Source organism: Melanostigma gelatinosum (genome assembly GCF_949748355.1).
Source record: "Melanostigma gelatinosum genome assembly, chromosome: 5".
Lineage (NCBI taxonomy): Eukaryota > Metazoa > Chordata > Actinopteri > Perciformes > Zoarcidae > Melanostigma > Melanostigma gelatinosum.
Window position 1 is genome coordinate 15,260,320 of NC_136638.1, and position 27,196 is coordinate 15,287,515.

Consider the following 27,196-nt stretch of genomic DNA (forward strand, 5'->3'; position numbering starts at 1 on the left):
GCTATTGTTTGAGACGTCATCATTTGTACATTCCTGTCTGTGTTCGGCCTAAAGAAACAAGATAAAACATGTTGTTTGGTGTATTTCTGAACTTAGCCGTTTCCCTCTGCGTCCAGTTATAACGTTAAGCTCAGCTAATTACTTTCCAGACCTCGCTTTATACTAAACTCAAATAAATAAGATAAAACATGAAGCTTTAGAGGGGCTGTAAGTGTAGTGCTGTTGATCCATAATTTGAAAAACGAAGTTACCATTTGTAGAATGCTGCTGCTATTCGTAGCTTCATCACTCAAGCGCAAAAAGATTAAACAGGAAGTTACTCCGACAATATATTTTCAGGATCGGCGTTGTGCATTGCACTAAACGTAATTTAAATTAATTGCTTAAGTTTTTCTTTAAGTGACAACCACTGCTTGGAGAGAGCCAGATTAGCCGTTTTCCCTGATTTACAGTTTTTATGCTAAGCTAAGCTAACTGCCTCCTGGCTCCAGCCCTGTAGTTAACATACACACACATACACACACACACTAGACCGGCATCGATCTCCTAACCTCACGCCTTCTGGATGTTGTAAAATGGAAAACTACATAAAACGTGTCACAGTGCCAAAAGCTACACATCCTTTAAGCGTGTTCTGGGAGGGTAAGCTTCCTTCCAGCAGGCCAGTACAACAGTCTGTGTGTCCAGGACGAGCATGCTTCTGAGCAGAAGGTAACGTTCACAACAAGCCCTTCTGCTTTCTGTCCCATCATAGAAAATTCCTGCTGTTGTTCAAGTGCTCTGCGTATGTTGTTGAACGATTTCACAGTCTGGAATGAAAATCAACAAAAGCCATGAAGCAAAGGGCCACTTTATTATTAACAGCAAAACCTCTCGGTTTTTGTCATCACAGAATGATAGCGACATATCCAATAGAAATGAATATTTAAATATAATCCATAAAGATCCTCCTCATCACCTTATTTCAATATTTGCGACCGCTCTGTAAATAGTCCAACTCAAACAGCAATGTAAGATAATCTCTAGCAGTCAAGACCCCGAGAGCATAATGAAGTGCAGATGTGCAGCAGGGGTAGTCGGGCTGGATTTCATGGTCCTGCTTTTGCTTGTAAACTGACAATTTGCTTGTTTAAAAAATGTCCATAAAGGTCACCGGAGGAGGACGTAAGGATTAAACAGTTTACCTCCTGCATCCAGAGGCTATAAATCATGAGATGGGAAAGTCAGGCTGCAGCTTCTGCTTCATGGAGAAGGTTCAGGTGTCCATCCCTTCCCCTCCCCTGCCTGCACTTAATTTATATTACAGGTGTAAAGCAGACTCCGCTCAGCTAAAGGTCTCCTCCAAAACCCTCAGGGCCACGGCTCGCCGCGGCGTGCAATCATTTATGAAAAAAAAAAAGTTGCCAGGCTTTACGAGACAGGAGTGCCAAGCTTGTGATGCCTTTATCCATTCTGGACACGGACTCTGACCGTCTAAAATATAGATCAACGATTGCGACCTGGGTATAGATGAGGAGAAGGTAGCGTGGAGATGACGATAATCAAACTGTAGTTCAGTTCAGTGTTTGTGCGGGAACCAAATCCTTGCGCGAATGTCTCTGTGCTATCGTGACTGAACAGCGGTGTCGTGATAATAAGACATTGATGAGACGTTATACCTGCTTTCATGAGTCACCGTAAAGAAGACGTCAGGCCTGCGGGCTGATCATTAGACCAGGAAAGAGCCGTGGACCGTCTCGCTCTGCAGAGTGTGAAGACAAGCAGCCCGACAGAGCTGAGACCTCTCTTCTCTGCCTCTCAATGTCACACTAACCCGCCCAAAGTCTCCCCATCCCTCTCAGTCGTGCTATTTGTCCACACGGCTCTCTCTTTCTCTGCATCTCTACAGTACATCCGAAAAGGAACGCCACATGAGAGAACCTGCCGCACGGTATGATGGGAGCAGAGGCCACGCACATCATTCAGCCCCGGCAGATATTTGTTCCCTTTTCGTAGAGGAGGGCAACACCATTAAGACGGCTTAGAGCCATCCATCAGTCTCCGCTCTGACTCTGCGCTCGGTGGCATCTCTCTTTCAACTCTTTGGAGGTCAGAGGAACAGAGCGAGACATCTCAGTGTTCATTTCTGCTCGAGGGCGGAGCGGAGCCGAGGAGCCGAGTGGCGACGGGAAGGAAAAGGCATGCCATTTCTGGGAGAACAGGCACGGGGGTCAAACTAATAGACTGGTTTCTGACAACAAACACTCAGGTGTCACCAGGCGCGAGTTAAAGAGACGGCAGGGGCAGCGAGTACAGGTGCCCCCACTGGTTTTGTAACAAGAGGAGGTAGTTCAAAGGCTCGCGCTGCTTACACAACAGACATTTACCGCCTCTCTGCACTATGTGTTACACAGTGCAGCAGTGCTTCTCTGCAGCACTGCGAGGACATTTGGGTTTCCTGGAGACCGTTGCTTTCCATCATGCCTCTGCCGGGCTAAGTTGCAGGTGGGCTTTCCTCTTAACATCTGCAAAGACGACAAGATCAACTGAGAGGTATGTTTTTGCTCAAACCACATTCAAAAGAGAGCAACACACTGCCACTCCAAGCTGCTTATTACCAGGTGAAGCAACATCTGACACAAGGAACTGTACTTGGAAATTAAGAGGCCTGGCATCAGTTCACAAGGACGTTAATATAAAGTGTCCATCTGTAAGTCCGCTGGGTTTCAGAGAATTCCAAACGCTCACACAAACAGCTGCGTTATACTCCATGAGTGCAGCACATGAAAAGACAAACGGAAGAAGGTTATATCACTCAGCGATGCAGACGCGTGTCTGCAGTTGAAGGCCTTCACCTGGTCTCATGACAACTGAGCAGTCATGTGATCTGTGCCACAGGACAGAAAGGCGCTTTTCCCAGAATTCTCAGGGGCTCACACGCCAGCTGCATCATTATCTCTTCTCACCTCCTCCACTCCTTCAGTCTCTCACAATAGCTCGCTCTCGCAGAAAATTATTTGTCAATCCCTTCTTGACAAAGTCGGTTTGACACATTGATAATGCCCTTCCCTTTTACCCCGAGCGATGAAGAATACAGCAAACTGTGGCTCACCATTCCCTCTACAACAGACCAGAGACCTGGACAACGAAGCAAGTTCCACAAACCCAAAGAGGTAACCCAGGTGATCTGCCTTTGCTGACCCCAACAACAGCGATCCCGCTCAGCGAACCTACGGCAGTGGTTATCCAACCTTTCGAAGTCAACCCAGTGTTTCTCAATCAGACTACGAGCGTGTTCACACAAAAGGGGCGGTGTTCGCAGCATATGACCAATCATAAACATGTGATGCGTCGCTTATATTTCTTCTGATAAAACATTCATCCCAATGTGGAAATTGCGGCGCGTATGAAAATATGTTATTCTTATTCTTTCAGCTGCAACCTCGGCGTCGTGAAACACAATTGGAAGCAAATAAAAAAAAATGGAGGTAAGCAGGCTTACATCCATATAGGTTATAAACACCCACACCATAATAGCACCCGCAGCAAAGTAACGCAAGGCCATGCATACAGTCTGCGGGACTGGAAGCGCACGACTCCAACGTGTGGCACGATACAAAACATGACTCAAGAAGCCGATATATGACATGATGAATCTATGATAACAGAATGGGGCTTGATACAGATTTTGGGTTATTGTGGTTGTACAAATGTGGTGCTGTTCAATTGCTGCTCGACCACTCTCTCAATTCAAGTGCATGATCCCTTTGCATGCAGGAGACCAAACTGTTTTTAGTTTTTTACTGGACTGAATATGTTGCTTTTTAAAGGCTTGACACCAGTGAAATATGGACTGAATCAGAATATGTCATTAGCCATAAACAGCAATCTTTTTTCAATAAATGTTTCATTTTGGACGATTACAAGAGTCATGAAAACAATCCTACGCAGCCACAGCATCTAATCCTATGAATAGTAGGCCTGTAATACTCATGCTATCAGTGTAGCCTGTAAATCACATTTGAATGTTAATATCAAGATTGAAGCTTCAAAATATTAACTGGTACAGCCATGGTAAGCCTACTCTCTTTCAATCATTTTTTCATCTATATTTGCTCTCAAGTCAGTTTGACACCACTGGAGTCGCAGCTGAAAGAATAAGGCTAAAATGTTGCCATGCAGGTAATTATTTAGAGGAATACACACAAGCTATTATCGTCAGATCTATCGTGCACTGGATGGGGGAGTGACATTAGCCCATCCAGGCCATACATAGCCCGCACGCCGTCCCGCCCAACTGCCGAGATCAAACCACGTCTGGATCTTGTGTACTCATCTCTTTGATGCTGGATCTCCAGAGTCGGGCTCGGTCGTGCTTAAATTTACCAACACAGTATCGGAGTGATTGGCAGCGCCCAGAGGGGAATGTGAGAACCTGACTTGGCAGCATCCTTTGCTAGCATACCATACACGTCTCATCAGTCATACAACCAGCAGTCGTATCCAGGTTGGATGCTCGGGGCTTGGCGAGTGGGGGAACCCCCGTTTAAGATGCTTTTTACCAAAAATGTTTGTTGGTTTATGTTAAAAAAAAAAAAAAAAAAAATGAATACCTGTCAACATATTGTTAAAGGAAATATTTTTGATGTTGTGTTGGCTTCACATTCACACAACCAGGTGCAACCATTTACATTGTTTTGCTCAGACCATACAAACTATTCAGCTAAACCCTTTTGGAAAATGGAAATATTGCTTCAGTGGCGGCTTTTGTCGGATTTTCCATAAATTCTGCAGTCCTTTACTAAATTGTTTCAGACTTCATGTATAAACATGAAGCCTCTTGAGGTTGTGAGTTTGTGGACAGTCGGACGAGCTGAAACGTGGATCCTCAGCTCACACCAGACTGTTTTTCTCCTGTCAAACCTCACTGACCCGTCCAGCACACTCTCTACCCGGCATGCAGTGTTTTGAAAACGTGTCAGCTGTTCTTCCAAACTATGTCTATAACATCCGCACGCCTCGTGTGTGCGTGTGTTTGACTGGATCTCGTATGAATTATCTCTCAGGCTTTACTCAATGAGCTCTCCATATTCCTCTTTGTTGGACTGGATCAAAATTCCTTGTTGTTTACATGCAAGTGTGAGACAGACCGGCACAAAAACACCAGTCGCTCTCAGAGATCTGTAAATTCAGCACCTTTACCCGACATCGTCTGCATTCTCCTGATGTAGCTGCAAACCAATAACACCACAAACACATAAATCTAAATGCTGAGAATACTCATTGGTCGAATTCAGACACTCAGACACAGAGAGGGCATTTCAAAGTTCACCACTGTTCATGATTAACAGCAGCCTGTTGTTAGCAAAGCATCGATACGTGGGCGCCCAGACGAGGACCTGATGGTGTAAGTGGCATCGGTGTTTAAGTTGGTTAGTATCAGGCAAGAGGTGTTCAGAGGCACTTGCCGTCTGAACAAAACAACACTCTGAACTTTTGAACCAGAAGCCTGGATTAACAACTGACCTGAGAGCAGCAGAATCTGGGAAACTATAATTACGTTTGACTGAGGAACATTCCCGGGGTCTGTGTCTGCATGTTAAGTGAGCTGCTGAGGTTGCAGGAGACCTGGGCCCCCATTAAATTGGCAATTTCATAGGTGAGAATGAAATATGTTATATTGGTCATGAAAAATGCCACAAGGAGCCACAACAAAGTGATCATAAACAGAGAAATATGCTTGTGCACGGACGCAGGCAGACGTATACACAAAAACACACGCATTCAAACACAAATTCCCCAATTGCATCCCGTGAACAGAGAGGAAAACAGCTCTGCTTTGGAAAACCAACCAGCCATCACGGCATTCGTCCCGATGGCGTCCACAGTGTAATGAGCTGAAACAGGCAGCACTGTACCTATAAATACACAGACTAAACAACAGTAAACAAAGGGACAACCGCAGCCAGCAACCTCTCACATGAGACTTCAGTTCTCTCCCACAAGCTCTGACAGCAGCAGCAGTAACGATAACTGCTGTCGCTGCTGCAGCAGTTATCAGATGCTCACAATTAAACCTCAGTCGAGTTATTTATTACAGAAGCAGTAGTATCGCATAGCCAGGCCTATCTCCACAGCGCTGCGTCAGCGCTAAAGAACGGTCTGGCTCCACACATCATTCTGCTATGGCTCTAGCTTGTTTGTACCTCTCTTAACGAATCATCATCTTGGGCAGCACTAGACACAGGATGCTGCAACGGTGCTTTTGCAAAATAGATAACGGAAGAGGAGGAGAATGCCGGCTGAAATAGGCGGCCAATAGAAAGCTGATATCCACAGTCCACATCCGCTGAGCCCAGTGAGCAAAAGCACTCAAAAGCTTTTTTCCATGAGTAAGAGACGTCATTAAACACAAAACTGTGACTTTATCAGCATGTAATATTGTTCACGAAAAAAGGCGCGACTAAAATGTAGTTTACAATATAAAAACTTTACCAACATCTGTCTCACACAACACACATTGAGCACTGCCAGGAGGACTCAGAGTAGCAAGTTGAAGTCAACATCGACAACAACGGCATTTGACATCATGACGAAGAGTAAATTATAAAAAAAAATGTAATGGTCACAAAATTAACACTAATTTAATACAATCTTAATCAAGTATGTTGAATTAAAAAGTATGTCCGTTACACGGAGTACTCTGAGTAAATGTTGATATGTCTTTAAAAGGGCGGGCGGGTAAAGAAAAGATATATATGATTACCGTTGTTATCACACTCCCTCTCTCCTTGTATGCAGTGACATACAGTGTATTACATGACAAATATTTCATAGAAATGGATTTGGTTTGTTATTCAGATCAACAAAATCAGTCATCTGGTCAAACGACGACATCATACAAAAATAAAAACTAATATTTTGTTGACACAGACTGATTAACAACCTTGTTTGATAGACACTTTGTAAAACATTTTTGAAGGTTTGTCACTTCTCTTTTAAAAACTCTGGTCTATGAACATGAAACAAATATGGAGACATTTCTTGACATAAATAATAAAAAATAAAATAAGACTTTAATTCTTGTGTAAATTCATTATTTTTGATAAACATTGTTGTTTTACTGAATGACATTTTAGTGAGTTAAAATTCTCTTAAACTTGTGAAAAAAACGAAATGATCGGCATTATTCTTGAGGACCACCCTTGAATGTGCAACGGTAACACTCCAACGTTTCTAAATAAGCTTTTCAGTTAAATGTTTGTACATTATTCCACCGCCTTCCATTCTCAGCGCAGTCTTACTGGAATGAACCAGAGAGGATCACAAAACTCAGACATGACAGTAAATAAAAAGAGCTGCGAGGTGCAACTCGTATCATTCAGTAAGTAGACTTCTAATGGAATCAACAGCTAAAACATCTCAAAAGCAGACAACACGGAGCTCTATAAAACAATAACGCCACAGCAGCAACAGGCCCGTTAAAAGCAGAAAGACATCTGCGCAGTTTTTGCGCATGTAACCTTCCGTTGCTGTCCTCCGTACTCACGTGTCTGAACGTCCCTCAATCTGCTCCAGGTTCCGCTTCTCTGCTCGTGCATTCTCCAAAGCGCTCGTCTCGCGCACAGACTGTGAAACCTCCGCACTTGGTTTCAAGCTTTGTGCCAAAGCATCCAAACCAGTGCGATGCTGAGCTGAATGCTTCTCACCACAGATTATTGTCCCAATAGCAGAAGGGCCTCAGACGCCTCACTGAAGGTGAAAGATCAGCAGGAAGCCACCATCGGCCTTCTAGCGTTAGCGTTGTAGCTCAGACCCAGAATGCACTGTTGGTCACGTCGTGTGTTTGATTTCTGTCACTTAGCCTGCTGGCCAGGTGCTGCATCAACTGTTTAATTAGTGCCACCAGGTTTTTTTTATTATGACGATGTACACTAACTCTGCTGCAGCTGATTGGGCTCCCTCCTTTGTATCCTTTCTTACACAGTTTATGGACTTTTTTACGTGATTGTAACTGTTTTAGTGTCAACCCCTTCCTTTCCTAAACGACAACACAATTGCCTCAATGTCTGCCAGAAGTCACTTTTATGCCATTCAGGTGAAAGCACACCTTCTAGATCTAATGATGCTGTTTCTGCCAACCAGCCATTACTTTTATTCTTAACTGATTTGCATTTTATTTTACTTCCTTCCTTTTTTTTGCGTCACACCATCCTGTTTACCTGAACCGAGGCATCGCCGTCTCCTCTCACACTCATTAGTCTTTAGAAACACACACACAAAGAGGAGCTGTCACACTCTACTCCAGTCTTTGCTGGAGCCTGTGACCCACAGATGCGAGTGTACAGGCCTCGGTTGACAGACAAATGCTCCCTAGCCCGGAGAACAATTAGCACAGGCAGCACTGGAGACATAAAGAGAGAGAGAGAAAGAGAAAGACTGTCATATGGAGGCAGCTCACTGGAGAGAGACGAAGGGTTGCGACCCTGCTCCAACGCACTGTGTTCAGTTGCCAGATGCTCCACGCTACAAGACTTACTGACAAAGACGGAGAGAAGCAGAGACAGTCCAATTCTCGCCTCTAATTTCAGGGGATCCGTAGAGAAGATTTGGGCCTCCCCTCACTCTCAACAACAGGTAGTCGGTGTAATTCCACACTCAGCTGGCTCAGCCTGTCCCTGACACCTTCGGATCATGAGACACACACTGATCCTGCCGCTGTAGCCTCACATGGTCATTTTGCAAAAACGCGCTTAAAGTAGTGCAAACTCCTTATCGCTTTTAGCATTTGCCAAAACAAAACAAAAAAGATGTAAAAGAATCAACCATGAATAATTGCAAATCACAATCCATCAAAAATATCGACATGCAAGCAGAGCGTTGCAAGTTTGACCTCCCACACTTTGACCACAAATAAACTCAGGAAGCACGGCGGCACATTTCATTGTTTTGATAAAAACCGGGGCATGTGTTTCTTTCCTTCTTTTCTTTTTCACAAAATACGTGCTGTGAATTCCTGGCATGGCTTCACAGGCACATGGCCTTATTTCCTCTGCTCTTTGAGGAAAATATATTTTGGTGGTGGCAGGGGTGCTGCTGGTGGAGGGTTGGCTTATGTGTGCATTTGCAAGTGCAGGTGTGCTCACTGGTTGGCGTATCCTCCATCTCAGCTATGGCTGTAAGTCTGTCGTACCTCTTCTGTTATCCGTCCAACATGTTCAGAGAGAACGACCCAACCAGGAGCACGTAAGTCACGGTTGCATTACATTCCCCTGCTCATATGGGCCTTCTAATCCTAAAATTGTATGATGGTTCTTTATGACCTATGACGCAGACAGCAGACATCTTAAAATGTGATAAAGGGAGATCGTCCTCATAATAAAACTCTGCAGTGGGAAACTGGACGAGTCAAAATAAAGGAATTGGCAAAGGGACCTGGACATGAAAAGATTTCATATTATTTTCCATTTGGGTCTTTTCACTTCTGAACTCAACCCTGTTCAACAAGAAGGCGGCAGTTAGATAACAGCTCAGGCTACATTTTACTTCTCTGGTGGTGAATCTAACCTCACTGCCACCTGACAGGTGACCCCAGTTAATGCGTCACATCTGGCCAACTGGCCACCCTGCTCTTAAAGGAAAAAGCCCTAAAACACACACACACACACACACACACACACACACACACACACACACACACACACACACACAGACACAATGCTGTTTTACAGACCAGCACATGCTCAGGTGTTAGTCCCTCCACAGTAAAAGCTATTGCCAAGCAATCGTGATTTTGGTCGGATTGGTTCAAAAGGTTCGCTGGATTTCCACAGAGCATTCTCAGGGTATTTCAGGTCGGGAGGTCGGGCTCGGCCTGCTGTGTTGGCTGTGTGTCTGGTCTGGCTGGTCCACCACTCTCAGACACACACACACACACACACACACACACACACACACACACGGCTATATTTCATGTGCTTGTGCTCATTTCTGGAGCTTAACAACTTGAATCCACAACCATGGAATGCTGAGAAGTACTCTGAGAGCATGTTCGGAGAAGTTGGCGGAACATCACACAGGCAACTGGCCTAATAGTCCTGCACACACACACATACTTAGACACACTTGTGGGAATTTCAGAGGAAGAGGATAAAAACTTGGTAGTTGAGTGGGGGAGGAGAAATAAAAGAGGATATAGAGAAGGAAGAAAACAAGCATGAGCAAGAGAGGAGAGAAAGAGGGAGTCTACATCTGCAAAAGACTGCACGGGCATTGCAATCATGCTGCCACGTCAACACAAGACAGACAATCCGCAAACATTGAGGTACTTTTGTCCTTTTTTGAGGACTCTGTCTGATCTCTCCCTCCTTCTCTCTCTCCACGCGAACAACAAACTCCCTCTCTAATGTCACGCAAACACATATTTTGACAGCTGAAGTTCCTGCAAGAAAATTCCAGAGAGAAATAGTTCAAAATTTGCCTCTTTGACCGCCTTTGATATTCTCTTCCATCTTCCAAACCCTCATCTGAAACAGATGAACTCGGCTGAAATAAGGCAGCGTGTTTGGTAAAGTGCCTGGTTTCCATGTGAGCACAATCAGGTGCGAGTTATAGCTCCTGTCACAGTCCATTTCAGGGTGATAACAGGAAGCCCTGTGGATCTTTGCGCAACTTCTGCTGGGTCAACAGGCGTTATTGGCTTTCTGTATCGAGGCGTGTCTGAGATAAAAAACATGACTCTGAATCTATCAGTAATTATTTTGTTCTGCAGAACTTCACCTTGTTATTGTGATGTTTCTGTTGCTTTTCTGTGGGTGTCTGTTAAAGCTTCGCAAACACTTGGTTTCTTCTGCAACCACTTCATCTCCATGAAGGGGGAGATGGTGGCGCACATCATTGCAGGTCTGTTAATGATGTCATGGACACAACTGCAGCACTTTAGTGTGGAAGTCCACTATGTTCTGCACAATGTACCAGCCCAACAGTGAGAAACAAACACAACCAATAGACCTCAGTGAACACCACATTGATCAAAGGCTGCCTGTGTGGCAGGTCTACCATGAGGAGCATTATTGATCAGCCCTTCTGATGTCTTCAGGGTAAAAATGAACCATCCACGAGTTCAACGGACAAGAAAACCCCACAAAAAAAAGACCTTCCTTTTCGGTTGATACATTGTTTTATTAAATTATCCAATCGACGATCAGAACCAGTGTCAATTCAAAGGGATTCATGGAGAAATCATGACAGCACTCGTCCCATGAAGCTCTAGGAAAGTGTTGACAGGTTGTAAACATACTGTATACTGCATATACACACACTAACTCCCCTGTTATCATTGGCAGCTATAATTGGCATATCAATAACAATATGTATCTACACCACTCAGATTTACCATGTTATGTCCTATTACTCTATTAGAAGTATTATTATTGTGCATCCACTGTGTTTGAACTCAACTTCTCTCTAAATTCACTCCAGCTGATGTTACGAGCCGCCAGTGACTCCTTCAGTAGACGACACAGACGGATCCGTTCCCAGTTCCGTTTCGTAGCCTGATCCTTTGGCTCCACCGTGTGTCTACGAACGATAAAACACATCTGTCATCCCCGGGCCATTTTAGGTATTAAATGTTCATGTTAAACATGATTGATCCCCAATGGGAAATTCTCTTTTCATTTGCTGTCCTGGAGGGAAAACAAAAGGTCTGTCTCGGCTCCAAAAACAGCCCCCGTGGTGCCGATAAATGTTCAGTGTCTTACCGAAGGACACTTCAGGGGGGTGAGTGTACTTGCTGACACAGAGGCTTCAACCATGACGGTGTCTGTAGCCCACTCGTCTGGACAAACGTGTCACTGTGAGTTGTGAGTGTGCAGGTTTTAATTGCAACCAAACATCCACCGATACTCACGTTTAATTAAGTTGCTGCAGAATGTAGTCGGGACGAAAACATGCAAGTTCTGGCACCGGCCCTTTGGCACGCTCACATCTTCAACATCAGCCACCAAACAAATGAAGGTTCAGATTGTGCAACATGTGAGCAGGCTGTGAGCCAGCAGTCTGCTCGCTCTCACTGCATGTTTTCCACATTTGGCATTGCTGATAAGGTCACTGGACTGAGGAATAGGAGAAGGTTACCACTAAAAATACTAGCTGCCGTCCAATTTGTGTGGTGTCGCGTGTTCATCAAGTCTGAAAGAGACGAGGCAAGAATAAGAAAAAGGAGGCAGCACAAGGAGAAACAGATATAGATTTTATTTTCAATATCCATTGCAAAGAATAAGAGGTGACACAGCCTGAAACAGATAATATAGAATTTATTTTCAACCAGAAGTAGGAAAATACATAGGTAGGTGTAAAGGAAACAAGCAGAACCTGTAGTCAAACGGAAAAAGAAAAGAAAACTAGTCCGAAGAGAATCAAGAGGACGGCTAAGGGGTACAACAGAAAGCATTGTTTACCATTCAGTTTCTTTTTTAAAACAGTATGTGTTGATTTGAAAACAGCTGCCTTTGATTTCTCATCTGGATTAATGGACATTCTACAACATTGTGCAAGTGTTTTGTCATGATTCTATTTTGCTGGTATTTCATGAATGGTAAACAATAGTTGGTCCAGTGCATAAACACGGTGACACAGATCAATATATGTACTCAGCTGACTACAGATAGACAATCCTGATCATTGAACAACTACTACTAGATCGGCAGGGAGGAGGATGAAGAGCAAATATACAAGATGGATGATACATGGGTCAAAGAAAGGTGTTCAGGGAACAAAACGGTCGAGCAGGTCGAAGATGAGAGATCGGAAGCAAAAGAAACCACAACAACCACAGTTTGAAAGAGTTAATAGCTACATTTTCCAGATAAAATATTTAAAAACCCATTCTGTGCGGGTCTGAATGTTTCTGGGTATTATTGCCAAGTTATTTTGAAAAGGTTGCCTTTAGAATGAGTGCGTTTTGAGAAACCAAACCATAGAGTATGACTATGAATGCAACTTGTTCATGTGATTCAAGGAAAAAAGGACAAAAGTACCTAAATTTCCTTACAGCCCTACATTTCATGAAGACTGACGTGGATAAAAAAAACTAAATAAAAAATGTGAGTGGTTGGAGAAAGAACTCGCTCAACAACAGAGAACTGGACTACAAGCAGCTTTGGTGTGCACCATTACAAAGAGATGCAGCCTGGGAAATTACTCTACACCTAAACAAGTCAACTATTAAACACAATGCAACAGTGGAGACTACAAAGCTGACGATGTGAGCGCTCGACGGGAGCTTACAGGGTGACATAACTCAGCTCTGATTCGGCAGATGTCAAAGTCTGGTTTAACAAAGGGGGGTGAGTAGGGGGGGAGGGGGAGTCAACAACCAAAAAGACTTGAGTCACATCAGTGACTATCAATAGTAACGAGCTAATGTAACAGATTTAACCACTGTGATGCACAAGAACAGAGTGAAAGGGACTAGTACTCAAAATCATCACAGGACCAGTTAAGCGACCAGCGGCGCGCCATTAGCGTAAAAACACATCTTACACCAGAACAGTGGTGCTAGTACTGAACTGCAGCCACGAGTGAGACAGCTCTGCGGTCCTAACCTAAAGGCACTAGCACCCTCCAGCTCGTGCCGTGCAACATCCAAAATAAAGGTGAAAAGAAAGAAATCAAGTTGAATATCCCTGCGCTGAACGGGTTTACTGATAGCAATGCTGCAGGAACTTTCCCTGCGATGAGCTCAATCCTTCATTCTAGGAAGCATTACAAGCAACATTCAACTCGTCAAGACAACGTCTCACCATCATTTCTACAGAGGATTTGGTTTGTGATGGAAATATTATTTTGGGGAAAAAAAAATATATATATATATATATATAGAGTACAAGTAAAAACAATATAGCAAACATAACACTGTCTTAGAATTCATGATTTACACATCAAAACACAATTCATTATCTTTTTAGAAAGGAAACATGATACATCTTTTATTCACACTTTACAAAAAAGCTAGCCTTTAAATCTACGACAATACTAATGCCATTCAGGAAAAGTAAGAATCAAACTGGACACATTGGTTTCCATTAGAGAAGAAAATAAAAGTTAAGACACACATGTAGGGGGAAACAAAGGGACGAGAAACCTTGATCTGAGGACTAAACGTACACTTCCTATTTTCTCGCTTTAAAAAACATCATTTCAACATATACATTAAAGTAAATTAGATCTTTATTCGCTAAGATGATGGACCGGAGAGTGAGGGGAGCAACATCTCAATCGAGCGCTCATCACCTGGTGGATTTTCATAAAAACATGTCTGTCAAATTAATTTTTTTTTTTTTTTGTTGAGACATCTACAAATTTCATTCATCGCAACATTCCTGTCTGGCTTTCAGAGAGCAATAGCAGAGCTCACTGTCCCTCATCACTCGTTCGTCCAAAAAGCAGAGCAAAGTGGGCCTTCCACCTTCTCCAACGCAGCGGTAAGGGGTCCACAGATGGCACTAGTGACGAGGGGAAGAGAACTATACAGAGTGGTTGAGCAAAGGAGTTTTAAAAAGACACAGCTTGAGTAATATAGTGGGGTAGGGGAGGGCTGAGGTTGGGCAGTTGAGGGGTATAGGGTGATGGACAGGCGTAGGAGATTTAGATTTCATGGCCATGGAAAGGAGCAACGGGAGAGATATTTCGGGGGTTCTGGCCGTGGAGCTGTGCTAAGGTACAAATAGGAGCAAACAATCAGAGCGAGTGGATTCAACAACGATTACACATCCTACTGGTGTTCCGTAAGGAGGGGAGAAAGCATACCTGATTACTAGAGCGCTCAATGAATGGGAAGAACATACACATCATCATAGCATTGTCACAGCTCATAAAAAAGGAAATAAACATCAACACAAACCAATAAAAGGACATAAAATCTTCACAAATGTCTCAACAGTATTTAAAAATAAAAGGAGAAAAGGTTGTTCAGGCGTTCGTCAAATGTAAATAGTGCAAGACAACGACAACTGCGACAGTGAGGCACGATGTTTTCTTGTACGTGTGGGATTAATAGAAGTATGGGTCACACGTCACTAGTGTGTGTGTGTGTGTGTGAGATGTATCAATGAACCGATGTGGAGTCACTGGTGGGCTGAGACTCATCCTTGCGTGTCCTTTAGTCTGAACTGATGGCAGCAGTGTGGATCAATGGCTTCGTTAATGGGTGAGAAGCAACAGGCAGACTACTCTGTGGTCTATTTACAAGTGCAGCAATAGGCCGGCATATCAAATCAACAGCAGAGGGAGAGGAAATAAAAATACCGATACATCAATTACAGCTAATATCTAGGGAGTGCAAAGTTGTGACAGTGAACGCCTTGAACAACCTCTTCTTACGTCTTTTGTACAAGCTGGTAATATCAATTCATCAACATTAACTGGATAAAAATTTAGCCATAGTTTACAATACAATCTTTTTTTTTCAAATCTGATCATAATTTACTCTTAGTACAAAAGAAAACGCCAGAAAACAGGTCTTTTGTGGTTCATATACAATCATGTAAAGACTGAGTCTAGATTTCTATTCTGTACAAACACTTGTGGGAAAAACCACGGCTTTGTGTATGAATTCATGGCTGGGGAAAGTCACTACTGGCCTCAGAGACAGTGCTACAGATCTGCCTGCAAATTACCTGTGTTGTGTGTCGAGTTGTGTGTGTGTGTGTCTGTAAGCTTGCTGTCTGGAGTTGGATGGCAACTCCAGACAGTGAGAGGAATGCTGGTTGTTACTCATGTGTATTAGCCATCACTCGCTCTCTCTGCCTAAAAGCAAATCCAGACAAAGAAAAAGATTTGCGAAAGCCCCTCATCGCTTTGCCCATCAGCCTAAATCCCGTGACCAGAAATGGGGATTTGTGGGCCACATGAGCTCCTTAGCACAGGCCTCGCAACTATACAAGCCAGGGTTAAAAACAGTCTGCAAACAAGATGGTAGCTGCCCTCAGTTTCTCGCCATATCCTTCCGTCACAAAGTAACTCTACATACAGCCCGAGGGAAACCGGGCGAATGCAGTTCTCGGGACATCTGTGGGATTGGTGGCTAACGCACCAGGGCCGGGGTCAGAGGTGGAGACTATCTTGTAGCACCGCAGGAGGCCGCGACTACACGAAAAGGCCTCAGCACCTCAGAATGACAGCGGGAAATCTCACCTCATGCAAGCTGCGCTACATCCATCTCCGGGGCCGCTTAACTACCAGCTAAAGGCTGATCCGACCCAGCAACATCCGACTCAACTGATAAGTGAATCCTAAAAAGAGACTGAGAAAGTACGCCGGCTGCCCGGGGGAAAACACGAGCAAACGATGGAGGTCCGAGACTGACGAGTCTGCTGTCGATGCTGGTTTCAGATTTATACAGGACAGACAGACGGGCAGACCACCAGCTAGGGAACGTCGTCCCCTCAGCCACTTCTCAGCTTCCCTGCTCTCTAAAACCAAACGGTGGCCCATGCGACCAATCTGAATGAGCTACCATCCCCTGTAGTAGGAAAGACCGAAGCGGTGGGTGGGTGGGTAGGTGGGTGGATTTTGAGGAGGAGAGTGAGTCCAAAACACAAAATATGATACACGAACAGGACTGAATCAAGCAGTTAAAAAAAGAAGAAAAAAAGAAGAAAAAAAACGGAGAAAGAAAAATATAGATTATCTATAACATTATACGAAATCCCTGTCGGCCAGACCTCACTGTACGAATATTTTACAGGTTGTGTATTTGTCTTCCTCCTCCGGTGTGGTGGAGGGAAGAGCTGGTAGTGGGAGGGCGGGAGGAGGGTCTGAACGGGAGAGGCAGCTTTCCCCGGTGACATGGCGGGGGACTCACTACCTGCGTGCAGGCAGGTGGAGCCCGTTGACCTGGGGGGGCAGATTGGGCAGGAGGAGCTCCAGCTGGCTGAAGAGGGAGAAGTGGTCGGAGGGAATGTGGGGGTGTGGGCAGCCGCTGACATTGTTCTCTAACAGCCAGTGGGGGTCCAGGGGGCCCAAGATACCCAGCACGTTCAGGTGAGGCTTGGAGTAGAAAATATAGTCGATGACACCCTGAGGAGAGAAGACGAGGGGAGTCAGCTCAAAGCAACACATCCTTGATATTACGCTTATAAAGAAGCAGATCTGTGGCACCAGTGCACTCACCTTGAAGTCGAAGGTGTAGTTGGTGTAAGGCATCAGGCCGTCCTCGTAAGCGGTCTTCAGCTTGAAGCCGTGGGTGATCCTGCCGTTGGACGAGCTGCTCTTGCCGTTGCAGTTGAATTTGGTCAGGCTGTCGCTGTAACGAAGCTCCTTGAAGTCCTTGTGGGTGCAGTCCACCCCACCAGTACTTAGGTACTCCACCACGCCTGAAGAGAGGGAAGAGATGAGTGGTGGTCTTCGTCAGAATGAAGGAAAGCCAAGCAGCACTTCAAGGTCGCAACAGACCGAGACAAATCAGTTGCTACTATCACCGCGATCCCCCCCGACGGGCTGTCTAGCAGTACGAGTTGTAACATGAACGCAGCTATTCGACCCGCCCTTCATGGCAAGCCATGCCGCCGTTTGTTCATAGAAACAAGGCAAAATATCAATCTGTGTGATTGTTGAAGTTCTTGTGAGGACTACAATGATGGTTGCAGTACACATGAAGCAGGAGAGGCTGAATACATTTTCAGGACAACTTTAGCTTCAACTAATTTGTCAAAATAGTGGATTGATAAACTAGACTCACGCAGATACGGTCGGTAGACATTTCCAAAATTTTGAAATCAAACATTGTGTGGAAGGTCTTAGTGTAGCGTTCTTCAGGTGTTGTTTTACTTCATGCCAAGAAACTGCCAAAACATTACCGCCGCATATAATGCTTCATGTCACTATTGATTCATCTGCAGATTATTTTCTCCATTAACTGATTGTTTTATAAAAATATAAAAACCATAGTTTGGAGCAGATAATGATTAATCGGCCGATATCCACCATCCCCAGATGAACGATCATAAACTATAAGTGACATCCAAGTCAAAGTAATAAATAGATGTATAAATCTGTAGCTGATCATCAAATAACTATCATTTATTTTTAGAAAAAGAAAAGTGAGAGTGAAAGGTTTATCAGCAGTCTGTCTTTTGGTCGCGCTTCACTCTTGACGCCGTTTTTATTCAATCAGTTTTCCGTCAAATGGAATCATTAGTAAGAGAATTTCCTGGAGTGTGATTTGATGGATTACATTGCTGAAATATGTTCGATTTATTTACAATGAGCTGGTCTGTGAGTTACGCCTGGCAAAGATTGGTAGATGCCTCTCTTAGGAACTATTTATAGAGGATCCTAAAGTGTGCAGTTTCCTCTTGTGAATGGACAGTTACACGGATGGATTATCTGGCTGGGAGAACGCCAAATTGTCAAGTAAGTTTACGATAACTTCTGTGGGGAGTAATGAACTGAAGATATGACACAAATACGTCAGTTTGCCAGTGCAATAACGCTATACAGACAATACAATCTTTAAAAAAAAAATTGTCATTTGGGTTATTTTTGGGTAGTTTGGGTGCTCATTCCTTTATTCTTATTAAACTGACAAAGCAGCCACGAAGGACAGACCTGCTTTGAACACATTGTTAGGGAAACAACCTAAAGGATTACCCGTCACTGTTTTAGAATCTTCAATAAACAAACAAACGAACCTCTGCAGTGAGATAACGCACCGCTCTATTAGCCTCGCGTACTTACTAGGGGTGGGAAAAAAAAAATCAATACAGCATAGTATCGCGATATTTTGCGTGGCGATGTTGTATTGGCGTTTTTTCACCGACACATCCGTGCCCAAGCTCTACAGAGAAGTGAAGCTTAAAGTTGTGGAGTATTTGAGTACAGCAGTAAGAGTTGCATTAACTTACGATGCGTGGACGTCAAGTGCAGGGGATTCCTATGTGACTATAACAGCACAATATCTCAGGGGACTGGCGACTGCTGTCTCACGTTCTCCAAACTAGAGCAGTACACGCAAGTCACACCGGGCAAACATTACAGACCTCCTGCTAAATGCAGCACAAGAATGGGGGATTACCGACAAAAACCTGGTGGTTGTAACCGACAACGCTTCTAACGTGGGCGTTGCCGTTCAGTTAGCGGGATTCCTGCATGTGAAGTGTTTCACTCACATGCTCAATCTGGCCTCACAACGGGGTTAAATCTGCCAACAGTAGCCAGGCTCATGGGCAGAGAGCAGCACATAACTGGCTCTCTGCCCTCGACGTCCACACATCACAAGTTATACTGAGTTATACAACTCTTATATCCTACTTATATCAGTTATAGACACATTTGCATTCAGTTAGGTTGGGCTATGTAGACTGTAATACAAACAATTCAGTTTGTCAGGTGCAACATTTATGATGTTGTTGGTCAGTTTGTCTGCTTGACAATCTTATTTTGCTGCAATAAAAATGATTGAAGTGAGATGAACGGACTGAAAACTTTATCTTATTAGATAAAACATGTTGACACAGTTTTCCTTTGGGGACATAATTTGAAGTTGAAAAAAGTAAGAAATCGCAATATACGTTAACGCAATACTCAGCATATCACCGTGATAATAGTGCAGTATCGTGATAATATCGTAGCCTAAGTATCGTGATAATATCGTATCGCAGGACCTCTGGTGATTCTCACCCCTAGTACTTACCAGAGTCGGGCAAGGAGTTGAGGTCAGCGCACAGCACCAGTGGAATGGCGTTGATCTCCCCAGAGACAGAGGACAACTTGAGGCTGCGTGTGGCCTTGTCCACTATGTTCTTCACCTCCGACAGGAACATCATGGTCTGGACCAGCTTGACGTCGGAGTACTCCGGGTCCCAGTGCATGTGGGCGTTGGCCACCAGGAGCAGCTGCTTCTCCATGCCGTGGAGGGACTTTCCAGCTGAGAGGAGGGAGAAAAGCAAGCATGGGTTGCCTACAATCCTTAGGTAAGAGTCTCCGACCACAGTCGATTCAGAATTAGCAGGACTAGCCAATCGTATTTGGCCAAATAAGAAGTCCCAAAGATGAGCCCAAAGTGTCTACTCACAGGAGGCCTCCATCATCTCTTTGCGGACCTCGAGCAGCGTCGCTACCCCGATGTTGTCCTTGGTCATCACCCTGTTCAGCATAGCCTCCGAGCCCTCGGAGTTAGCCATGGCCAGCTGGTTGAACTCCACTGTGTGCTTCTGCACTGCGCTGAACCTGGAGGTAAACAGGAGGAGGGAAGAGAAGTAAGCAGTGTTGGAGATAAGTTCATGAAAACAAGCTTCATTTATGATGCGCCGCAAACAGATCCTGGATCAAGTCTGAAATCACACGGTGTCTCAGTTTAGGACGACATCTGGAATTTGTTTTATTTTTGTGTTAGTGTGACCGCTACATTATAGTTTACCATGTGTTGGCTGACTGATATTTAGCCGGAGAGAGGCCACTCAAGGCTGCTAGCACGTGGCATGTTTTACAATGAGTTATTTAGACAATTGAGCCTCTTAGTTCGGTGTCAAAGAGAAACGTAAATTCAGAAGGTGTACTGCTGTACGTTTAGGTGGAAGAATATTTTCTGCAATGACGTCTTGCGAGTTTATTCTCTATATTTATCAGCCAAAGTGAAATCGCTGCGGTGAGAGCAGTTACAATGTCTTTGTCCAGTAGCCCACCAGTACATTGTAAACACAGATATAGGCATGAAGAATAATGTATAATAATGTAATGATAGTTAGAATTTATTAAGTTACAGATTACGACAGCAATGAATTGCTTCAATGACAGGAAGACTGGATTTTTCTTATCTTCGGAACTTAAGAGAAGCAGTTATCGAAATATCTAAACTAAGCGGAGCAATCTTCAGGCTCAAAGGTACTGCAGCTGTGTCCTTCAATTTCTCATGCGTGACAACACTTTTAATCATGTAGACTATTGTATTATGTATTCAATTAGGTCTTTTTTCCAGCTGTGCTGGATATTGTAAGTAGCTATGGCTGACTCATGAAAGCACCACTTTCATATTCTACAAACATGCGTAAGTTTCTCAAAATATGGTTAGAAAATTCAGTAATCAAATCGATGTGCTACAGTTTAAAAAGAGCCCGTTTTGAAGATTGCCGTCAATGTCAACCCCCAATATTCTGTCTCAAAACATCAAGCTTTTGTAGCCTATGAATGCAGACGGCCTGTGGTTTCACAGCGGTGAAAGTGACGCCTGAAGGCTACAACAAAGAGACCTGCTAGTTTGCAGAACAGTCAAACTGGTTAGGTAGGTCAGCACCACTCAACAAAAACAAGACACCGTCAACCGCAATTAAAAACAAAGAAAGCACAGGTTTCAGTTTCCCAGCATTACAGATTTGAGTGAAATGCTTATACGGTCATACCTAATTTCTTTGTTAGAATTATTGCTAAATGGAGGAAAAATCTTACACGCTTAGTGAACTATAAATGCACAACAAAAACACGATACAAGTCACTTAAGCAGCAATATTAGGAGCTATCCTAACTACCCTCATGCAATATCAGATATGAAGTTATTAACAGGATTCGGACTTTTATAAATAAAATAAAATCAAAAAATGATATTTAACGTGAAGAAGATTAATCAAATAATTGTATGACCCAATTGTATTCAACGAGATATAAAGGACAATAACTGCAAAAAGAGTGAGGACATACTTTTCTGTTTTGTAGAAAATCGCACAACCATCCACGTGTTTACGGTCCGATTCAGACATAGTCCTGGCTCGTGACTTTGCACTGAAGAAGCCTTCGTACCCCTGCTCCTTCAGCTCGGGCAGGAAGAAATTATAGTACTGCTCCGTCTCAACTTCCTGTAATCAACAAGAAACGGGTCAGGATGGGCAACAGGAAAGATTGACAACCACTCGCGTATAACAAACACTGCCTTCCGAAAATAACAAAAACTAATTTGTATACAAGACTGGTGAACAAAAAGAGCATTTATTGGGCGTGCATAAGCCGTGGCTTTTATTGTGTCGACTTGAAGCGCAGCCAAAAAACGTCATGCTGCTACTACCACCCAACCCAAATCCTTTGATCTTGCTGGATTTGCATTGATAACAAAGTTGAGTTCACTTCAGTGGAAACCTGAAGACACACTTTGACGTCCATCTCTCACCTGCAAACTGATGACGTCCGCATTGCAGCCCATTATCTCCTGCATGATGGATTTCTTCCTGTACTCCCAGTTTAGAGCCCAAGAGGGGCAGTAGCCGTATAGCTGACGCGTGGCATACTTATCACACAGCACGTTGTAGCACATCACGGAGAACAGTGCTGGGGGAGAAATGGACAAACTTAGAATTGCTGGAGAAGCTGATGATTTATTGCCTCAGATATTTTTAGGAGGGGATGTTTCCAGTTCTTTAATTACTAATCTTAAATTTAAATGACCATAATAAAGCCTAGCTCAGTGCTGTATTCTTTTTTTCCTGTCTATGCATGGAAAAACAGTCATTTTATGCAGCATTTGGTAAACAAGGTAAATTCTATACAACTTAAGAGAATTTTAGCAACACATCCAAATAGATTTTGTGTGTGTATACAGTGTGTTTTGTTGTTGTTGTTGTTGTTGTTGTTGTTGTATCTATTGATTTATTTCTCCCAAAATTCTGTATAGAGGCACAATTTGACATAGTTTGGTTGGTTGTGTGGATCTGTTAAAGAGCATTAACCTCGGGTATGTCGTCCTTACCTGAGGCCCGTGTTCGGTCTGGTTCCTGGAGGGAAATCCATGACCGGGCTGGAGGCTGCTCTGTTGGTACTGAGAAGGGGGGGGGGAAATGGTTTAATATGGGGGACAACATGAACACAGATGTCAAACAATTTAGTTAAAGGTCCTGTAAGCTGTTGGGTTCACAATTTCACCACCTATATCTATTGATGACATGTTGGGGGGGAAATAAAAACTGGCAATATGCAATTCCTGTTCCGGTCTCAGAACTGCCAGAGAGGGGGGGGGGGGGGGGACTCACTGCGCTTGATAGCCCCTGCCAGATTGTCTAACAAGTAGTTGAGCAGTCTCCGCGTGCCATCAGGTTCCTGGTATAGGCTCATAATTTCTTGTGCAAGTGGGTTTCCTGGTGAAGGAAAAGCAAAAGTGGGCTGAATCATTGCTTAGAGAACAATGGGATTTCAAGGCTAGAATGGCTACAAAAAAAAAAAAGAAGATTGATAAGCCACTCACCTTTCAACCCCAGTGTTTGTAACTGAAACAGTTTCCCCAATTCAAATGGCAGAACTCGCAACTGGTTGTTATTTAAAAGCAGTTCCCTGTGGAGGACATGGGGGAATTTGATTATTAGAAACCAGCCCTCCTGAGAAACAACCATCTTTATTGCCGTTGACAAACTATTTGCCTACGCCATGCTTTCCTTCTTCAGACTGAGTGTTAATGTGAACTTAATGTGGAAGAAAATTGGCAGGTATCTTGTGAATCTATGATTGATTGAAAAAACACATGTCATAATGGGTAGTACCGGTGTGTAGCATGTGTGAGAGTTTAAGATCAACCCTGTGACAGCTGTACCTGAATTATGGGTTAATTATCGCCTAAAATGACTAACCTGAGAGATACCATGTTGCCGAGCTCTGACGGCAGGCTCCTGATCTTATTGGATGAGAGATCCAGGTACACCAGGTTGTGTAGTTTGGCAATGTCTGGCGGGATGCGTGACAGTGAGTTGTCACTAATGTGCAGGGCAGTAAGATGGGTGAGAGACCAGAGGGCTGTGCTGAGACTCCTTACTCGGCCTGCAGAGACGGTGGGAAAAGAACACGCACAGGAGAATTAAATTCAACTATCCAATTATTTACTCCCCTCGCAACAAAGCAAAAACATGGAACAACTTGTTTCCCATTGGTGTGAATGCTGCATTCAACGCTGGGTTGAATGATTTCACAATAGTTAAGATGATGCTTGTGCATAACTGTAGGACCGCATTCATTTCCCGGAAAACATGGACAAACAGAATCACGTTAAGACTGGGGTTGGGTATCGTTTGGGTTTTTTCCGACACCGGTGCTAAAACGATACTGGTGCCTAAACGGTGCCTGAACAGATACTTTTTTCTTCAAATTGAACAATATATTAACTGTTTAAACATATAAATACAAAACACTTTGCTTCAAACTTTTTAACTTCAAACTATGAACAATATATTACCTGTTAACAGTTTACGTAAGAGATTAAATAAAAATAAATAAATACAAAACACACACACGCTCTGTACACACACTACAGTAATTATTTTGCAGAAATATGAGCATATTTGCCTTCTCTGACAAAATAGGACACCTATTTATTTTACCAGTTGGTGGCGGTAATGCGCCAATTCACCGTTTGCCAACCGCCACTACACCTCAAAAAAGAAGACGGTTTCGCGTGCCGGATGTTGTGCTTGTTATGAGCGGCAGTGCCAAGTACTCGGATGTCGATGGAGTTAGTAGCCTGCCAGCCGTTTGACAGATCGTTTTTTTTTTTTTTTAATAAATCATGGCCGAAGCTTCACCAGAATGATGGAGGGGTTTGTTTCTAAGCGCGCACGGCTCGTCCGGTTGTAATAATACTATGAGTGAGAAGCGGAGGACCGAGGCTATCATTAGCTGCTGCCAGGACGGAGTCATCAGAGTAGTGCTCAGGCACTGAAAGGAAGCGCCGAAATCTGCGTTGAGTTTCGGTCCGGTAGGTACCGGTGCCATACCGGCACCGGGTTTCGGTACCCAACCCGAGTTAAGACTGTTGATTACACCCACCATGTTGCCTCTCCAGTGTAAAACTATTTTACAGTGACCTTTTTCAAACCTAGCAAAACAGTTCAGAATTTGAGCTGTGATGATTCGTCAATTAATCAAATTTATTAAACAGAAAATAAACTAACAACTACAACAATGGACAAATCCGTAAAATTGATTTTTGAAGGATAATGCCCATCATAAACTGGTCCCTGCATCTGTTTTGGTTAACATGTGGATATATGATTATTGAGTTTCCTATAAACTATATTTAACATCATTGAGTCTTGGGCTATAGGTAAAGCAAAACAAGAAATATGTTGCCTTGGGCTCTGTGAAACTGATGAACATTTAACACTATTTTCTGACATTTTTATGGGCCAAGCAGGTAATCCAGCGTGTAATTGGCAGATTCATTTATAATGAAAGAGAACCTCCACCAGCCTTACAAGGAACTGTAGCTACAATTAACAGTGGCAATCCAGTAATAGGCCTTTGACTTAAATAATCAAATGAATGATGGCTGAATTCCATTGAGCTGCTTTGACTTAAGATTCCTGGTACAGTGCATGCTGGGTCGCTCTTACAGTGGGCATTTTAATAGAACAGAGCCATGTGCTATTCCTAAAATGACATGTTAAAATGTCTGCTGTGTAAAAGGCCTGTCACATGTGCCCAATAGGGTTTGGGTTCTGAGAGGTAGATACACAAAACACTACTTTACCTACTAAACTAGGAACTCTCTGAAAATACTCACCGCTGATTTCCAGCTCAGCCCAGTATGACTTCTTCCCGTTTGTTGCCTCCTCAGTAGACATTATTGTGTACATCCGCCTGGGATCCGGCGGGTCATATTTTTCCTTGGGCATTCCTATAACACTGCAGAGATAATTTAGATTTAAAATATCATCCATGGACAGAGTCAAAGATCTCCTATATGCCATCAGTTGAAAGACATTTAAGGAATTTAGTCCTTCATCTAAAGCTGGAATACTGATTTAGGTTGGAGGAAGTGTACACATTAGCTCGTTACCATATGGACACATGTTACCATATGTACACATGTTGACACGTTTTTAAATTCAGATATAAAGTGATACATTACTTACAGTAGTTTATAATACTATACAATTTACTTTAAACTGCTTTCTTTAGAGACTGAGATTTCAGAGTTAAGTTACATAAAAGCAACATTAACGTAATGTTAGTAGCACATTCCATGCTAAACTTAGCAAACTAGAACAGAGTAAAGTTTTAATGAACGTTTGGCGAATATCTGAATATAAAACTGCATTAAGAAAACGAGTAAAAATAGCTACCTCTAGCTAAAATTAGACTATTTTCCCTCTCGTTGTCGCTAACTCATTAGCCTAGCTTAACCTAAATAGGTAACGTTAGCTATCAAACTATACATAACAAACGTTAAATAGCTAAAGCTAGCTTGCTTGCCAACTAGCAGGATAGTAAACTAACACGCGACGTTAACGTTAGTGATATTGTGATATTAGTTAACTGGCTTTAATGATTGTGATATTAGTTAACTGGCTTTAACGTCATTTGCGAGTAGGTTAGCTAAAAAGAAGCACAAGTATATAAAAGCATACTGCACAATTTCTGTTTACATAATAGCAAAGCACTGACTTGCGCATTAACACAAGGCCACAAAAAAGCGCATTAGTTAGCTACCGCTAGCTAGCCTCCAAAAGCAAGAATTGGCTACTATGTTGTAAACTGAGAGCGAAACGAGCTCACTACGCGACACAATGCTGGGTTTGCAAGAAATTGCGAGCTATTTAGTATAGCTCGAGGTAGCTTGTTAACGCTAGCTCAAAGCTAACAGATCTCAATTACTCGAAGCTGAGAGACTTCCTATCCAGATAAGTCCTACTTTTAAAAAACGACCACGGCGCTTTAAACGTCTAAATATGATTGCGGTGAAATGTCTGAGAACTGTTCAGGCCTAATCGGAATGATTGCTGTTTTTCATACCTGCAAGAGCATACCAAATCGCGAGGACGACTGCGTGTTCTCTTTTGTTTTCTAGCTACTTCTCACCCGTTTCCGCTGCTGTATCATGGCGACTGAGGGGATTTTCTTTTCTCCCTGTCGGTAACAGCGCGTGATCCTATTGGTCAGCGTGCAGCCGGTCCAACCAGCTGTTGAACCAGAGTAAATAAAATCCTAAAAATGATGAGTGATGGACAAAGTTACGGATGGATGGAATACCACAGTTCAATTTACTGTGGCGTATTTATAAATGATGCATAGTTAGCAGACTATAGTAATGTGGTCAAAGTAATGATTGCATTTGTATGGCGATCCAAGGAAGATTGCACTTATTGGTAAACTGATGCCTTTGATAATAGATAATTAAGAGATGCCTGATATCAACATATTTTCACTTCATAAAACACAAGGCACTGCCTTTATTTAGAATACAATA

General features: G+C 43.3%; 1 protein-coding gene across 1 annotated transcript; it reads right to left on the reverse strand.

Annotated features, from left to right (window-relative positions):
• Positions 1 to 12,279: 12,279 nt before the first annotated feature.
• cnot6a (CCR4-NOT transcription complex, subunit 6a) lies at positions 12,280 to 26,814 on the reverse strand. Its single transcript, XM_079269341.1, has 12 exons — positions 26,743 to 26,814; positions 25,511 to 25,632; positions 23,586 to 23,772; positions 23,207 to 23,292; positions 22,995 to 23,099; positions 22,715 to 22,783; positions 22,139 to 22,296; positions 21,676 to 21,830; positions 20,057 to 20,211; positions 19,676 to 19,909; positions 17,155 to 17,357; positions 12,280 to 17,061 (listed from the first exon to the last, which is right to left on the reverse strand). The coding sequence occupies exons 2-12, from the start codon at positions 25,620 to 25,622 to the stop codon at positions 16,846 to 16,848; spliced, it is 1,680 nt and encodes a 559-aa protein (XP_079125467.1). The 5' UTR covers positions 25,623 to 25,632; positions 26,743 to 26,814; the 3' UTR covers positions 12,280 to 16,845.
• Between the last annotated feature and the right edge of the window lie 382 nt (positions 26,815 to 27,196).